Source organism: Bos taurus, chromosome 4 (assembly GCF_002263795.3).
Source record: "Bos taurus isolate L1 Dominette 01449 registration number 42190680 breed Hereford chromosome 4, ARS-UCD2.0, whole genome shotgun sequence".
NCBI lineage: Eukaryota > Metazoa > Chordata > Mammalia > Artiodactyla > Bovidae > Bos > Bos taurus.
Genome location: NC_037331.1, coordinates 88,448,413 through 88,467,003, shown reverse-complemented (window position 1 = coordinate 88,467,003; position 18,591 = coordinate 88,448,413). Strand labels below are relative to the sequence as shown.

General features: G+C 42.2%; 1 protein-coding gene across 1 annotated transcript; it reads left to right on the top strand.

Moving 5' to 3' along the window:
• The first annotated feature begins 14,916 nt into the window (after positions 1-14,916).
• On the top strand, positions 14,917-18,302 carry TMEM229A (transmembrane protein 229A). The gene has a single exon (XM_002686915.5). The coding sequence runs from the start codon at positions 14,979-14,981 to the stop codon at positions 16,074-16,076; it is 1,098 nt and encodes a 365-aa protein (XP_002686961.2). The 5' UTR covers positions 14,917-14,978; the 3' UTR covers positions 16,077-18,302.
• The last annotated feature ends 289 nt before the right edge of the window (positions 18,303-18,591 follow it).

Below are 18,591 nucleotides of genomic sequence, written 5' to 3'. Positions count from 1 at the left end.
ATTCTAAAGACTTGTGAAGTTTACATAGCAAATAGTGAGAGTAGAGAAAAGAGTCTGTATCTGAGGGACATTTCCCAAGAAGAACTGATAGTGAGTAAAGCAAAAGAAGAGCAGAGAGAAACTGCAAGGTAGATGGGTGGCAAAGCCATTATCCAAGTCTAAAGAACACAAATGGAGAACTTCCCTGGCAGTTCAGTGGTTAGGACTTTGCCTTCCAATGCAGGGGGTGCAGGTTCAATCCCTGGCCAGGAAGCTAAGATTCCACATGCCTCAGACCAAAGAAATAAAACAGAAGCAATATTGTAACAAATTCAATAAAAGACTTTAAAAATGGTCCACATTAAAAAAAAAAAAACAACCCTAAATAAGAACAGGAATGGCAGAACAGACATCCTCTGAGTGATGCAATAACGAATGATGCAATAACTTCATTTTTTGAAATTTCAGTTGGTAGCACCTGTGGAACACCCAGGTGAAAGGAGCTGATTGAATCCTAGACATATAAATTGGCATTTGAAATGATAGCAATCATAGGAACGTTTATTTATTGCTAGATTCTGTACTAAGCATTTTGTACCCAAGAGGAGAAATTGCTAGCTGGTTTGAAATACCTGTCCTCTTTATCTCCATCCCCAGCAATATTCCCCTTCATTTATACTAAGAGAACTGCTTTATGGCTGGATATAAATCAGTACCTAGTTGTTTGGGAAAAACATTGTACCTCCCAATCTCCCTTGCTGATAGGGATGGATCATCTTGCAACTAAATTATGACCAAAGGGCTAGGAATGGAAGTGTTTTCAATAACCTTTTCTTTATCCTTCCTGATGGCTAGAATGCAGACAATGGACTTCCCTGGTGGTCCAGTGGCTAAGACTCTGCACTCCCAATGCAGGGGACCAGGGTTGGATCCCTGCTCAGACAGCTAGATCCTGGCACAGCCAAATTAAAAATAAATAAATACTCATGTTGATGTATGGCAGAAATCAAACCAATATTGTAAAGCAATTATCCTTCAATTAAAAATAAACAAAATTTTTTAAAAAGATTGCTAGAATAGACAAAATAGGCAAATACTTGGAAACGAAAGGCATACATAGTAGGGCAACCACATGAGATAGGACCTGGATACCAGAAACTGTATAATACCATATGACCCCAGACATCTACTGGAAATTATTCATAGGAGAGAAATAATTTGCCCCTTGTTTAGACTACTAATATTTGAGTGTTCTGCCTTTAAAACAAAACCAAATCATAACTAGGACATATACGTTATCTTTCCTAATCCTCATAACAACACTGTAATCCCTATTTTTGAAGTGAGAAATGAGGCTAGGACAAGCGAAGAGAGAGGCTTACCCAAGGTCATTCAAAATGGAAGCAGCTGAACTAGGACTGAGTCCAAGCAATCTGATGGCAGAGGCCACACTCATTATCACCAAGCTTCAGAAAACCACCTAGCTCTCTTACCATTCCAGAGGCACTCCACACAGACAAAAATCAGATTTTCTTTTTTAAAAATTATTATAATACATGCAGAGCAAAGAGAGAAAAGAGCACATCCTTATTTTAAATAAGAATATATTTGATCAAAGTGTTGTTTCTAGCTTATATGTTTCCTCCTATTTTATGCGCTCATTTTCCCTTCTCCCCAGATAAAGACTTTGGAACTAACTTTCCCATGTTTATTTTATGACCCAGAAACATCTTATTAAAGTACACTGAAGACTCTTTTGCACACTCAATAACTGTGGGTCCTCATGTCTTTCTTTACAGTGAAGTACCCCAACTACATGAATTATTCCCACTGTAAATCTTTGAACAGTCTTTAATCCCCTCTCAGATTTTCACCTTCAAACTGTTGATGGTGGCAAATTTAGCAGCATATATGGCTTGAGAATGAGTTTTGCACAGCATTTCCTTTGTACCAGGCCAGGATTCACGCGTTAGCCCACCCATCATACTGAAGAGATTTAAATACTTGGTGAGTTAGGAGGTTCTTTCTGTTTTTCAAAGACAAAGAGGGCTTTGTGTGACTGCTGAAAAGCCACATGAATAACTTGAACACAAAGGGTTTTCCGATTACAATCTGTTCTTTATGTTTTCAGAATTTGTATTTGGTTAACCATAATCCACTAAAAGTCTCCTGTGGACAAGGAGGCCATGGGAAAGAGTGGTGCGACAGCTTCTTTCTGGGACAGGCCCAGTGGAGCAGCAGACAGGAGGGGTGGACCCGCCTGGGGAGGTAAATTCCGAGTGGGACCAGTGCCACTGCGTAGATGTGAGAAAGAGTAAGCTCAGAGAGTGCAGCTTGCTATTGCACACACCCAGACTGAGAAAGGAGATCTAGGCTACAGTGAAATTCTAAAATGTATATGTTAATTCATTTCCAGATATTTGGGTAAAAAAATCCAGCAAAGGGAAATGCCTCTTGGTAAGAAGGAGTATTCTTACAGGTAAAATTATTCTCGGTAGGATTTGGGAATGTTCCCTAAAGATGCTTCAGGGAAAATTAGACAGAAGGAGAAAGTCTTCAACACTATAAGTTAATTTCAAGGAAGAAATAACCTCATGCGGTGAGAAACTAAAGGGGCTATCATTACATGCAAATAGAGAGATAATATGAAAGATGTGCAAGTTCTGGAGACACTATCATTAGAAACGATGTTTTATTTATTTGTTTAATATAGTGGTGGGAACATGAAATTCAGACCCAAAAGTCTTATGCATTGTACAAAGAATGAATCTCTCTAGTAAATAAGAACTATTGCCAATAAATTTTAAAAGGCCTCTCAGCCCAATGGAAAGGGATATGAACAGAAAAGGAAAGACAAATGGTTCTTCTATATTTAATATAATGACCTCTGTATTTATAATATAATTAAAAATTAAAACTACAATGAGGTACTATTTTTTTCCCCATCAGATTGGCATACATCAAAAAGTATAATAAAGCACCATTGGCTAAATTGTGTGAAATAGATCATTTATAATTGCTGGTGGGAGTGCAATTGATGTACTTCTTCGGAGAACAATCTGGCAGTAACTAGCAAAATTACACATATATCATCCTTTCGCTTAACACCTTCATTTCTTGGAATTTATCATTAATATATATACATATAATATCAAAGACTCGAATATCATCTTTCACACATGTGAGATTACAAGTGAAAGACTGATATTCAAGGCTTTGATATTGTAGCATTTTTTACTATGACAAAAGATTTGAAACTATTTAAGTGACCATCGTAAGAGCCTCATTGGGTAATTAATGACTCACTCAAACAATGACATAGTATTTAGCCATTCAAAACAAAAACTAAAGATAAGTTCTTTATATATAGATTAAGTGTCGGGAGCCACGTTAGGCATTACTGACAAAATGGAGGCACGGCCCCAGCCCCCTGTCCTCATTCTGCAGGCACGGACCCAGGATGAAAGAGTTAGTGCTTGTGATTCTGACTTGTTTCTTCCTTTCTTCGTTGAGTTGGCTGGAAAGAATGTTAAGGTGCTTATTGTTCTTGAGAGAAGCATGAGAAAGCACAAAGCCTTCTGCAGTTGTGCCCAGAAAATAATCTATAAAGTAACCATTGACAATCGTTCAAGGATTTTTGCAAAGAATGTCCCAGGATGAGCAGGGGTAGGCCACAGCTTGAGGCCATGGAAAAGATTGTTATCTGATACCTGTTTGTGACAGGAATGTTTATGGCAAAGGAAGTTTGCTGAGTTTAGGGTTTAGGAATAATTAAGAATAGTTAGAAGCCTTTTTAGGAGATAGTGAGCTTAAGATACTAGGGGCAAGCCGGATTTAGAAAGATAAGAAATAAACTAAGGAATGTGGTATGCAGCCCAGACAAAGCATGAGTTACAATGTAATCACAAGTAAACAGAAATCTGAGAGAATCGATGAAGCAGGAACTATGTTTGAAGGGCAACAAAGAGACAGTAATCTGGGTGAGGGGGAACTGAAAATGTCAAACCTCTGACCTAATGCTTTTGAAAAAGTATAAAAGAGAAACTGATGCTTGAAATAAACATGTAGTCCCATACCTCCAGTCAGAGGCTACATCATTTCCTGCCACTCATCCCTTCAGACTGATCCCCTGGCTGCTGGAGATGGACTCTAGCAATTAAGAATGCATAAAATGCATAAAATAGTGAAGAAATGCACAAAGTTAATAGTGAAAAAAGTAAGGTGTAGAAAAAAGTGTATGGTATATTAAGGTCATCATAAAAAATGTTAAGGGGGCTTCTATTCACTTGTCTGTGCATAAAATATCTCAGGATGGCAGCCAAGGGACTCACACTAATAATATTGTCCCAAAGGAAAATGAGTGGATGGGAGACAGGTGTCAGAGGGAACGTTTCTCTTCATAGCTTTCTGTACCTTTTAAGTGTTGAAGATGTGAAAGTATTCAGTGTTTTTTAATAAAAGCTAAGTTCACAATCATCTAGGCTTGCACCCAGCTTTGCCAAGAGTTCTTTTAATTCTTGAAATACAATTTTCCTATTTTGGAATTTTCCTGTCAATAAATGGTATGTCTTGTCTATCACATATTATTTCAAGGAACAAATGATATAAATATGAAAGCATTGTATAAAGTATTATACAAATGCAATAAACCCACAAAACCCTGTGTTTACACATAATGGTAGTGATCAAGACTGGACCCCTGCTGTAAAACGAATGATGATATTTCTAAAAGGTTTGAAGAAACTCAATGCTGAATGTTTAAGAATGTTACACAAATTCAAACTCATTTATGTGTTAACTGTTAAATTCTGGCTACTCAGAATGAGTTTTTTAAGCTTAAATACAAGTAAGAATTCACTTTATGTCACACTGTATTCAAAAATAATTATGTGTAACTCAGACAATACATGTAGTATACTAGGAAAACTTGTGATCTCAAAAAATTCTATTGTGAGGATTTGCTTAGAAGGGGGAGAACTTTTGTAAAAAAAACAAGTATCCCAATTATGAGAGTTCAAGTGTATAAATGCTGATTTCCATATAGATTTTTTCAAGCAAATTAGAGATACCAAGGGAACATTTCATGCAAAGATGAGCTCGATAAAGGACAGAAATGGTATGGACTTAACAGAAGCAGAAGATATTAAGAAGAGGTGGCAAGAATACACAGAAGAACTGTACAAAAAAGATCTTCACGACCAAGATAATCACAATGGTGTGATCCCTCACCTAGAGCCATACATCCTGGAATGTGAAGTCAAGTGGACCTTAGAAAGCATCACTACGAACAAAGCTAGTGGAGGTGATGGAATTCCAGTTGAGCTATTTCAAATCCTGAAAGATGATGCTGTAAAAGTGTTACACCCAATATGCCAGCAAATTTGGAAAACTCAGCAGTGGCCACAGGACTGGAAAAGATCAGTTTTCATTCCAATCCCAAAGAAAGGCAATGCCAAAGAATGCTCAAACTACCGCACAATTGTACTCATCTCACACGCTAGTAAAGTAAGGCTCAAAATTCTCTAAGCCAAGCTTCAGCAATACATGAACCATAAACTTCCAGATGTTCAAGCTGGTTTTAGAAAAGGCAGAGGAACCAGAGATCAAATTGCCAACATCTGCTGGATCATCTAAAAAGCAAGAGAGTTCCAGAAAAACATCAATTTCTGCTTTATTGACTATGCCAAAGCCTTTCACTGTGTGGATCACTATAAACTGTGGAAAATTCTGAAAGAGATGGGAATACCAGACCACCTGCCTGCCTCTTGAGAAACCTATATGCAGGTCAGGAAGCAACAGTTAGAACTGGATATGGAACAACAGACTGGTTCCAAATAGGAAAAGGAGAACGTCAAGGCTGTATATTGTCACCCTGTTTATTTAACTTCTATGCAGAGTACATCATGAGAAACGCTGGGCTGGAAAAAGCACAAGCTGGAATCAAGATTGCCAAGAGAAATATCAATAACCTCAGATATGCAGATGACACCACCCTTATGGCAGAAAGTGAAGAGGAACTAAAAAGCCTCTTGATGAAAGTGAAAGAGAAGAGTGAAAAAGTTGACTTAAAGCTCAACATTCAGAAAACGAAGATCATGGCATCCGGTCCCATCACTTCATGGGAAATAGATGGGGAAACAATGGAAACAGTGTCTGTCAGGCTTTACTTTTTGGGGCTCCAAAATCACTGCAGATGGTGATTGCAGCCATGAAATTAAAAGATGCTTACTCCTTGGAAGGAAGGTTATGACCAATCTGGATAGCATATTGAAAAGCAGAGACATTACTTTGCCAACAAAGGTCTGTCTGGTCAAGGCTATGGTTTTTCCAGTAGTCATGTATGGATGTGAGAGTTGGACTGTGAAGAAAGCTGAGTGCCGAAGAATTTATACTTTTGAACTGTGGTGTTTGAGAAGACTCTTGAGAGTCCCTTGGACTGCAAGGAGATCCAACCAGTCCATTCTAAAGAAGATCAGCCCTGGGTGTTCTTTGGAAGGAATGATGCTAAAGTTGAAACTCCAGTACTTTGGCCACCTCATGGAAAGAGTTGACTCATTGGAAAAGACTCTGATGCTGGGAGGGATTGGGGGCAGGAGGAGAAGGGGACGACAAAGGATGAGATGGCTGGATGGCATCACTGACTTGATGGACGTGAGTTTGAGTGAACTCCGGGAGTTGGTGTTGGACAGGGAGGCCTGGCGTGCTGCAATTCACAGGGTCCCAAAGAGTCGGACACGACTGAGCGAGTGAACTGAAGTGAACTGAACTGAACTGAAAGAGAAATAAATATCCCATATACATTCTAGAATGGGAATGCCAAGTAGGACTCATTTTTCTTGCCAACTCCTATGGCCTGGTGATGTCTTCCAATATCACTCTGTTACACAGAGTTCTAAGGCAAAGTCTAGACTTACTAGGAAAGAATAGCACAATAATTATGTCTGCCTCATGCATAAGACTGAGGAAGGGTGGGAGACACAGTCACACTCGCTTGCATGTTTCCCTGTGCTTCCCCTTCTTTCTTCCTTTATATCCTACCCTCTATAATTTCCCACAGAAAGATTTCTAGGTAAGATAGTTACATTATAGAAGGATTTGTAAAGCTTGATACTAATGCAAGGAAGCGATGATCTCCTAGATCATCCTCTAGATGATCCCCTAGAATTCCTTAGCAGAAGGAAAGAATGAAGAAATGGAAGAAGAGCTTGTCTGGAGCTTAGTTAATGTTTTTAGCTCTGATTGTTAAATTAAAATGTGTAAGAGTAGGCAAGGTACACATGACCTAGTTGATATCCACATAACTAGATTTTATTTACATACAATGGTTTTTCTAGTAGTCATGTACAGATGTAAGAGTTGGACCATAAAGAAGGCTGAGCACCAGAGAATTCATGCTTTCGAACTGTGTTGCTAGAGAAGACTCTTGAGAGTCCCTTGGACTGCAAAGAGATTAAACCAGTCAATCCTAAAGGAAATCAACCCTGAATATTCATTGGAAGGACTGATGATGAGACTGAAACTCTAATAATTTGGCCACCTGACGTGTAGAGATGACTCATTGGAAAAGACCCTGATGTTGGGAGGGGTTGAGGGCAGGAGGAGAAGGGGACAAGAGAGGATGAGATGGTTGGATAGCATCACGGACTCAATGGACAAGAATCTGCAAAAAGCAAACAAACAAAAAAAGAATCTGCGCAAACTCTGGGAGATAGTGAAGGAAAGAGAAGCCTGGTGTAGTCCATGGGGTTGCAAGAGTCAGACAGGACTTAGCAACTGACAACAACAAATCAAAGAAGTTTGCGAATTGCCAAAATAGCAGTTCATTTCAAACAGTATGAGAATCCACAGATGTCAAAAGAAAGATGATCTCTTTCTCTGTGTAAGTTTCTACACTAGGAGCTACAAGAACATAGACAATATTTGTGAGTCAAATGAGTTTTCAAAATGACAAAACATAGACATGAGATATCTTGAAAAATTCAGTTTAACAGAGCAGGACATGATGAAACTTTATGGTGACTTATCGGCAACTGAAATACTTCGGGCAGGTATACCCAGGCCTTGCTCTGAGGAGGGTATCAACATGCTTAGGCCTTAGAGAATGGATGGGATTTACCAAAATAAGAGGGGTTTGGGGGAAGGTTATTGAAGGTGAGTGGAAGAAACAAGATTGAAAAAATAGGTCACTATGTCCTCCTGATGATCAAGTGAAGGAGCTTATCTTTCCTGTTGTAAATAACAGAAATTATTTGAAGGTTTTTGATCAGGGCAAATAAATTTTCAAAGTAGATGGAGGTTATGCTGATAGCCATATCCAAGGTTGACTGAAGGAGGATAAAGAAACATGGGCTGGTATGTCAGTTAGTGGATTATTGGAATAGTCCTGGCCAATACAGTAGAGGTCTAGAAGGGGCTGACAGGACTGAAATTGGAATGGAGGCAACAAACAATGAAAATGTTTACAAGAGACATTGAAGAGTAAAATGTGTGTGTGTGCTCAATCCTGTCCATCTCTTTTGAGACCCCATAGACCACAGCCTGCCAGGCTCTTCTGTCCATGGGATTTTTCAGACAAGAATACTGGAGTGGGTTGCCATTTCCTCCTCCATGGGAGGACTGGACTGTGTCTCCTGTGTCTCCTGCATTGGCAGGTGGATTCTTTACCACTGATCACCTGGGGAGCCCAAAGTGTGAAATAGGTAAGGCCTAATCACTGCTACACTTTCACTTTTCACTTTCATGCATTGGAGAAGGAAATGGCAACCCACTCCAGTGTTCTTGCCTGGAGAATCCCACGGACGGGGGAACCTGGTGGGCTGTTGTCTATGGAGTCCCATGGAGTCGGACACGACTGAAGTAACTTAGCAGCAGCAGTAGCAGCAATCACTGCTAGGGCTTCCAAGTGGCTCAGTGGTAAAGAATCTGCCTCCCAAGCAGGAGACCTAGGTTTGATCCCTGGGTCAGGGTGATCCCCTGTAGAAGGGAATGGGTACCCACCCCACTATTCTCAGCTGAAAAATTCCATAGACAGGGGAGCCTGGCAGACTACAGTCCACGAGGTTACAAAAAGTCAGACACAACTAAGTAACTAAACAACAAGGATCACTGCTGAATATGAAGGCTGAGAGATATTAATGAATCAAGGCAGTATACTGGGAGAACAGGAAGACCCTTTTCCCAAGTAAGAGTCAGATCTCCCTTCTAGGTGAGCCAAGAGACTTAGTGCTATTTTTCTGTCATAACAGTTATTATTCAGTTTTGCAGTCTCTATTTATCTACCTCTCTCACCAGACAGTGAGCTGCTTGAGGGTAAAAACCATGCTTTAGTTGTGCTACCTCTGACACAGAGGTTTTTGTATGTGTACAAAAATGGAAGAAAGGGAGTAGGGAAGGAAGAATTTGTTTCAGAGGGCGAGATAAGTGATGGACATCTATACATGGAGAGGTGGAAGTAACAGTATATCATTCAAAATAATGCATTTATATTTTACTTAATCATATTAGATTTTTCTCAAAGAATATCTTTATTACCATCCACTCAGACAATACAACCCATGGTATGGCACACCCCAAACATCCATTCTCAAAACCGAGATTCCACCATAAGGCCAACCTCCCAGCAGCCATGACTTCCTAGTCCCATCAGAGGGAAACATTTATTCTACAAAAGTTCAAAGGTTTCAGCAAGGTTTCTGGAGACCTACTTAATAGCAATCAACAAAGCCTTAAAATGTACTTAACTTTGACCCTCCAATTGGATGTTGTAATATATCCTAAGTAAATAAACATGGCTACATGAAAAAGATGATCATGATAAATTAAAATGATAATATAAAAGAGATGACAGTCAGACAGAAGCTCATAACAGCAAGAGTGTTTTGAAACAACCCTAACAAGCCCCAAATTGGAGACTGGCTAAATGTATCTCCACATTCTGGCTAAACAAATTATGGAATATCTATACAAAAGAATTCTCTGTCATCATGACTGATGATGTAGCAGACTATCAAATGGAAAGATACTTCCTAGTCAGTAAGTGACAAAGCAAACTACAAATTACAAAAGGAATGCATAATATAACCTCTTTTGGGTGATAGCATAATGTTGTTGAAAGGCTCCATACTAAAATATTAACAGTAGTTATCCATGGATTGTGGTATCATAGGTGATACATATTTATTTTTACTTTTATTTCCAATTTCTTTAATAGACAACTATATCTTTTGTAAAACACTATAAAGTCCAAAAGGACACAGACTTTGTCATATTCATTTCTGTATGTCCAAGACACAGCACAAAATATTGCTCAGAAGTGTTCCAATGCTATTTGTTGAAGGAAGAAAAATATATTTAAATACATTTTTGTGTGCTTTGTTTTGTTTCTGTTTGGCCACATGGAGAGGCATATGGAATCCTACTTTCCCAACTACTGATCACACCCACATCCCCTGCATTGTAAGCAGGGAGTCTTAACTACTGGATCACCAGGAAATTCCCCTAAATACATGTTTCTGTTTAGCTGCTGCTGCTCTTGAGTCACTAAGTCCTGTCTGACTCTTTGTGACCCCATGGACTATAGCCCACCAGGCTCCTCTGTCCATGGCATTTCCCAGGCAAGAATACTGGAATGGGTTGCCATTTCCTACTCCAGGGGATCTTACCCACCCAGGGATCAAACACATCTCCTGCATTGCTAGGCGGATTCTTTACCACTGAGCTATCGAGGAAGCCCCAGATTAGAGTAACCATGAACAGGGGTGAAACATCTGGAACAGCAGGAAGTGGTATTGCTGAATTTCAGTCAGAAACATGCACTAAGCATTCACAGGAATATGTTTGCATTCCATACTCATTTTCCTATTATCTAACTCCATCTATTCTTGCATAAGTACCAGAAAGTAACCCATTCCACATAGCCACATTTGTCCAAATAAATAGTCATTTACTAATTTGCAAAGGAATCCAGAAGGAAAGAAGGGCAAAATAAATAAGTGAATTACAGAGAGGAAAAAAAGCATAAAAAATGACTGTGTAGATTGATGATTAAAACAAAAAGCATGATAACAAAAGGGAGAGAGTAACTAGCGAGGAGTTAATTTACCAGTCACTGGATTGGCAAATTAATACTCACTGGAGCTACAAACAGATGGATCTCTTTTCTTACTAAACCTGCAATTTCAACTTATTCGAGATGGCTTCAATATGAAAATATAGGAAGTAAGACAGTATAGCACAAATGAACTTTAGGTTCAAATGGAAACAACTTCCCAGCTTGGCTTTTAGCTTATTAGCTGAAATACTGGAGAAGCAAATTTTCTGCAACTTAGCTTTCACATATGTTTTAAAAAATAAGAGAAACAGTGTACAAAGTATTGATACGCGAAGCGTACAGCTGCCAATAAAGGACTCAAGAGGTGGTATCCATTAACTGTGATCATTTATGTTACCAATAATCCACTAATCAATGTAAGGGAATATTATTATTCAAAAGAAGCTACTTCCTTAAAAAAAAAAAAAAAAAAAAGGAATTAACTGGAATAGGGAAAATAGTCTCCCAGGTGCACTTAAGGTAAGGCACATGCAGGCAGGCACAGATTATACACAGGAAGTATTTCTGATTTGACACTGCTCAAGGTGAAATTTTATTTTTTAAGCAAGCTTTATCAAAACAACTTACTGCTTTCTTGTCAAGCTTTATGAATTAAAAGAGTTTATTCCAAGACTGTTCCTTGGGAGCCCCACTCAAGGAAATCCCACTCTCAGCCTTCCTGGTATAAACTAGGAGCTCCAAGAAATTCCTGGGACAAAAAAGAAGGGCTGAAATTAAAATTAACAATATAAAGGGACATAAAAAAGCCAGCAGGAAGAAGTACAAAGAGAAACTTTCCTGATACTCACGTGATTCCCCTGTTAGAATATTAGAAAAGAGGAGTAAAAGGAATACAGTTAAAAAGAAGCAGCTTTAAAAAGAAGGCATATATTAATAATAGAACAACAGGGCAGGTTTCTATGATGATTCCCTAACAATGTTATATTCAAAAAAGTTTATGAGCTTTTATTCAATCTTTCTGTGTTTGGCAACAAGCAATAATAATCACCTCTGTTTAAGCCATGTATAGAAAAAAATTCTTTAATTTGGAACTTTAGTATACTATACAAGAAATTAGGAAAGAAGAGATTATATAAAATAAATGAAACTGTAGAAATACACATTCAAATTTTTCACAAATATAGTAATACAGGAATTCCCTGGTGGTCCAGTGGTTAAGACTTGCTGCTTTCATTACCTGTCTGGGTTCCATCCCTGGTTCATGGTTGGGAAACTAAGATACCACAAGCTGCAAGATATGGCCAAAAAACATAAATATATAGTTATTTTTTTTTAATATATAGTATACAGATCTGGTATTACTGAATTGTCAATCAACCTCCCTCCCCTTCCCCCACCCTTTACCCATACTGAGGATGAGCGTCATTTCAGAACTCAATGTCAGTCCTGTTTCTTTTATTTTCTTTATCTGTCCTTACTTAAATCATTCCCTTCTTGAATTTCAAATTGGTCCTCACAATTAGATTGTGCAAACCCAAGACCATACACTACTGACAGTTTATTGTCTACAAGGTATGACTTTATTTAACTGTCTTCACTAGCATGACTTTACTATTCTCTTCCTCAACACAGTATTACTATTCCAGGAAGCTTTCCCCAGGGAGATAAAAAAAGGTTACTATTTATTCTCAACATTTTTGAAACCCTCACCTCACACCTTCACCTTGCTGTGTATAACAAACCTAAATTATTATATCAAAATTGTTAACCAATTCTAACCAAGCCCTTGTATTGAAAGACCCATCCTCAACTAGACTCTAAAAATCTCCTAAGTAGCCCAACATTGTCCTCTCCAGGCTCCCCCGATGGCTCAGAGGTGAAGAATCCACCTGCAATGCAAGAGCCACAGGAGATTCAGTTCCATCCCTGGGTCAGAAGATTCCCTGGAGGAGGGCATGGCAACCCACTCCAGTATTCTTGCCTGGAGAATCCCATGGACAGAGGAGACTGGTGGGCTATAGTCCATAGGGTGGGAGATTCAGACAGGGATAAAGCAATTTAGCATGCATGCAGGTCCTCCCCACTCCAAGATGTTATTAAGACTTTGTCAAGATTCAGAGATTTCTTGCCATGGCAAGCAACAAACTCAGCTCTGCTTTAGCAAAGCTAAATGTTGGTGGTATATCTAGGGAGCCAGCATTCACTGTATTTGCTCAGGCCTTTGGGCAGCTAACTCTATTTCAAAACAGGTTTGACGTGCCTGCTAGCTGATGATTCAGTCCCTAGCATGACAGCATCCACTCTCTGACTTTTGACAGCTGTCAAAAGAAATCTACAAAGTAACCATATTTTAGTCAAGCTTATAAAAACCCGTCAGAACTTTAGCCTTACTCAAGTGTCAACACCACCTTAAAACGTGTCTCCTCACCACACTTATTTCTCTGTCTTCCTTAATTTGCCAACAATTTAGCAACCACAGATTGTAAGGTTGAAATGAGGAAGGGGAGAGAACGAAGAGAATTTGCTTTAAAAATGGAGGAACTACCTCAGAATTTTAATTTTCCCAAAGGGGGGGGGGGATTCCCCAGAAAGCTTTCCAGCCAGGAAACATCTGAACTCCTTACAAATTAGAACTCTTACCTAGTTTCCGCCTAGACATGATTTGTGGGCTTTTTTTCTTTTCTTTTTTTTTCCGGGGTGTGGGGAGCGGGGTGAGGTGGAGTTGTCAGTATAAGTTACCTGGAAGGTTATCTCCAATTCTAAGCCTGATTCAAAATTGGAGAAAAAGCAGTGGAACACATCAAAATTCTGGGTTCTTCCCACCCTCTCCACCTCCAAAAGAAAAGAAAAAACGAATTCCTGCTCTGCTCTCTATTTCACTCTCCATTTCTGCGTTGACCTAGTTCTGCAAGGAGAAAATTCGGCACCGGGATGTGCCAATACGAGCAAAGGTACTATTCCGGATTTAAAATAAAGCAGTGCCTGACCCTACTGACCTCCAATCATTTTATAACTTCTGGGGGACTCAGGCCCCTGGACTGGAGCAAACAAACCACTGCAGGAGAGACTGACAAAGCGGACCAGGCCCCAGGGCAACATTCCCCACTACAGGGAACCGCCGGGGGCCGGCCGGCCGGCCTGGAGTCTGCGGTTTATCCTCAGTGACTGGGACACAGCTGGCTTTGAAAAAGGACATTAAATATACACGCCATTCCTCTTCGCCAGCCAGGCCCTGGCCCCGGTCCCCTAGATAAAACGGATGCCCACGGGCCCGCAGTCACACCTGTTAGGTGTTTCTCCGCGCGATGCCTCCGCCCCAGCCAAGCCTCCTGCCCGGCCAGGGAGCCGGGTGCAGAGCGGGGGACGCGAAGGGAGACGCAGGGCCGGGCCTTCCCCAGCGGACTCCGCGGGGCTCCGCGCTCAGGGCTGGGGCGGAGAGGGAGGGGGCAGCGAAGGCGGGAGAGGTCGGTCTACCCAGGCCGAGAGGGCCATGGGGAGGGCCGGGGGAAGGGGCGTCGCTGCTCGCGTTACGCTTCCACAGCCTGCAGCAGAGGCGGCGGGGCTGAGCCGCGGAGGAGATGGGGTTTGCACCAGCGTCTGCATTTCTCCTCGCAGCCCCGGCGCCACCGCCCCTCGCCGGGCCTCGGCGCCCGATAGGCCGCGCAGGGTGAGCGCGGGCGCCGGCCGGCGGCACCTCGCCGAGGACTAGAGGCGAGGGCGCCGCGGGGTCGCGGAGGGGGGACTCCGCGAGCAGGGCGGCCCGCGCGTCCCCGGATCGCAGCAACTCCGGCCGCCGCCGGGCCGCGGCAGGGACGGAGCTCCCCGCGCGCCCCCCGGGGGCCAGCAGCGGCCGGAGGGCGGCGCGGGGCTCGGCCCCTCCGCCCAGCAGCTCGGCGCACCCGGCGGCGGTGGCGGCGTGGGATCGGGCGCCCGGGCAGCCTCCGAGCCGATGGCCGGCAGCGACGCGAACGACGAGGGTCCCGCGCGGAGGGGCGGCGCGGCGAGGCGTCCGGGGGCCCCAGGAGGGCGGGGAAGCGAGGCTGCCGCCAGCTGCCCTGAGCCGCTGTCCACTGCTGAAGCGCCGGCCGAGGGCGCCGTGCTGCCGGCTTGGATGCGCCTCTACTTCTACGGGATGCACGGGGTCACCCTGGACGTGCTCCTGTCCGCGGCGCACCGCTTCGCTCGCCGTCCGGACCTCCGGATGCTGGGCTTCTCCTCGCCCTACCGTTGCCTCCTGCACTCGCTCACCCACTTAGCCCTGGAGAAAGTCTACCTGCAGCAGCGGCGCTGCCCCAGCGCCTTCGTCTTCAATTTCCTCCTCTACCCCTCGGCCCACGTGGGGTTGCAGACCCTGGCGGGAGCGCTGCTCCGCCGGGTCGGCGGGCCGGGGGGCGCAGTGGCGCCGGGGGCGCTGGACTTGGCCCTGCAGTACGTGCTGGCGCTCTACCACTGCCAAGTGTTTCTGAAGCGCTTCCTGCACTTGCGGTACCAGCGGCGGCAACAGCTGCGGGGCGCGCCCCTCGCCCCTTCGGGCGCCCGGGCCCCAGCGACAGCCGGTGGTCGGCGGCGGCGACCTCGCGGTCCCAGGGGCGCCGGGGGAGCCCCCAACCAGGGGCTGCCGGACCTGCTCCGCTTCCTTTTCTTCGGAATGCACGGTTTTTTGGATGAGATCTTCTTCACCTTCTTCTTTAACCTGCTGGGGCCCGGGGACGGGACGAGCAGCGGCCACACGTCGCTCTGGTCCTTCTTTATGTACGGCAGCTGCAGTTTTGTGGTGGAAAAGCTCTATTTCCACCTCCACTACAGTCGGGGCTGGGGCACCTGGAAGCGAGTACCCTTCTACGTGATCTTCATCTACGCGTGGGAGTTGTTCTGGGGCCTGGGACTCCGCACTTGGGGCGCCTGTTCCTGGGACTATTCTCACTATCCGCTCAATTTCATGGGCCTTATCACGCTGATGTATTTGCCTGGTTGGATATTCCTTAGTGTGTACCAGGACCTACTTTCCAATGTGTTGTGGCGGGTGCAATACGTACCATCTAACTAAGACCAAAAAAAGGGGGCACTGGATTCTCATGAATGAAGGCGATTTATTTTTACACAATAAAACGGAGGGGTTTTTGTGTTTTTTTAGCCTTTTAATTTTTATACCTTTTACTAAACTTTACCACCAACCTGTTTTATTCGACATTTTAGTTTTTCTATTGGCAACGTATGCATAATACGATAATACTTTGAAATATTGCTGGAAATGTAACTCTAAGTACTTAACTCATCAATATTTTAAAACCCTCACTAGTCCAAACAGCAAACCATCATACCTTAACCTCAGAAAGCTGTAGTATTCACTTATTTGCACTTATTTGGCGTAGGTGGGTGATAGTTACTAATTTTTTTTTTTAAGTAAGGAAGTTCTTCAACTCAGACACCAGTGATTTTTCCAAGATTCGGGGAGGTTTTCTGATTTAATGATTTGTTTACTTTCCTTTTGGAAAAGGCAATGGCAACCCACTCCAGTACTCTTGCCTGGAGAATCCCATGGACGGAGAGCCTGGTAGGCTGCAGTCCATGGGGTCGCTAAGAGTCGGACACGACTGAGCGACTTCACTAGCAACTTCACTTACTTTCCTTTTAATCCAATGTCATTTTAATTTCCTGCCATGTTTGCCAGTGACTGCTGAAATCCAGTGTCTTGTACTTCTGAAACTACAATTAATAGCTTTTAAAGTGCCTCTGTATAGCACACAAATGAAAAGAAGCTGACAAATTTGAAAACACACCCTATGAATCGATTTTTAGATAAGAAATCTTTTTTAGCAACTCAGACAGGTAACACTGTGTTAAGATATTGATCTCCTTCCTGGAAATGATTGCTTTCCAATGTGGATTAGCCTTAAACGCCAAATGTGTTAACTTTAATCAGATCCTGTGTTATCTTTGGCTGTAAATTTTAGTCCTTATGCAATCATGTAAAATGTCTACCTTACATGTGCAAGGGCCATGCAAAATTATACCATCCTTAATAGTGTTCTAACCCTAAGGACTCTTTTCTATATGGAGTGTCAAGAGTAAAAGCAATCCCATGGAATAAAATGAACTAGAATATTCACCCTAATTGTATTAGCCCTAATTGTTTTCAGAGGATACAGATATGTGTTTTCAGCCTATTTCTGCCATGGCTCACTTGTAAACATTTTTCCGTTTCCTTTGGGTCCCCTACAGAGTTCTTGGATTAAAGTCCAATGTAGTTATGTGCATTATAAATCAATGATAGCTCTTTGGTGACTTGTTCTTAAAGTTTGGAAGCTCCAAGTTAAATAAGATGATGTGAACCATTTGAGAAATCATGGCTAATCAATTAATAATGTACTTTAAATTTGTTTACTGTGTTTTTATTATATTTAGAAAAGACAAGTAGAATTGAGTATAGCTCATCCAAGGATGACTAATACCTTCTTAGTTTTTGTTATAAAGATAATTAGGAAAGCTTGGAGTGTATACAAATTAATATATATTCCTATTCAAGTTGTTAGCTTGTCTATACTGTAAAAGGGCTTCCCATGTGGCACTAGTGGTAAATAACCTACCTGCCAGTGCAGGAGGCAAAAGAGATGTGGGTTCGATCCCTGGGTTGGGAAGATCCCCTGGAGGAGGGCATGGCAACCCACTCCAGTATTCTTGCCTGGAGAATCCCATGAGCAGAGGAGCCTGGCAGGCTACAGTCCATAGGTCACAAAGAGTTGGACGTGATGAACAACTAACACTTTCACTTCACAGCAGAACTGTTGGGAGATCAGCTCAATTCTGCTTCTCCTCTCCTCTGTCACACTGATTGTTTTAGCCAGTCAAAGCTTGAGTAGAAACTGTTGGAAGTAATTAAATGTTTGCAGAGAATAAAAGTGTCACTTTGTGGAAAAGATTTCTGAAAACCTGGGGAGAAAAATAAAATGTAAATATAGACACTAAAGTTAGTCAGATGCTGGACAAAATATTTGTAATTCAAATCTGTCACATGTGCATGAGTCGAAGTTAAGTGTGGCATGGCTCCACACCATGCATTCCAGTGAAGTCATAACCAAATCCACAGCTTCTGGACTACTGGCTAAATGTATGTATTCACCCTTCTGTCATTTACATGCTGCTCCTTCAGCTTGCTTAAACTGCTAATCAGGATTCTCAGGCCAAACTCATCAAAAAAGCTTGCTATTTTGTTTGTTTTGCTTTTAATGTTAATCCTATTTAAAGAAAAGTTCAAGATTTTTCATTGATTCAATTCATTCAAGAAATAGTTATTGTGAGCCTGCTATTTTTCAGGCATTTGCCTGGACTCTGTGACTACAGCCATGACCCAACATGGACAAAAATCTCTGTCCTGATGGAGCTCACATTAGAATGTGAGTGCATTGATTTATATGAGATTATGCTGATTTGCAAGGCTACTGTTTTAGTATTAGTAATAGGTTATGAGAGGCAGATGTCAGGGTTCTCATCAGGGTTCTCCCTGGAATATCAATCCATCAGTCTGTAAAACAAAAGCCCATTAACAGTCCCTAGTGCTAGTT

Coding starts and splice junctions, on each gene's coding strand:
- TMEM229A (XM_002686915.5), top strand. CDS start 14,979: ATGGCCGGCAGCGACGCGAACGACGAGGGTCCCGCGCGGAGGGGCGGC.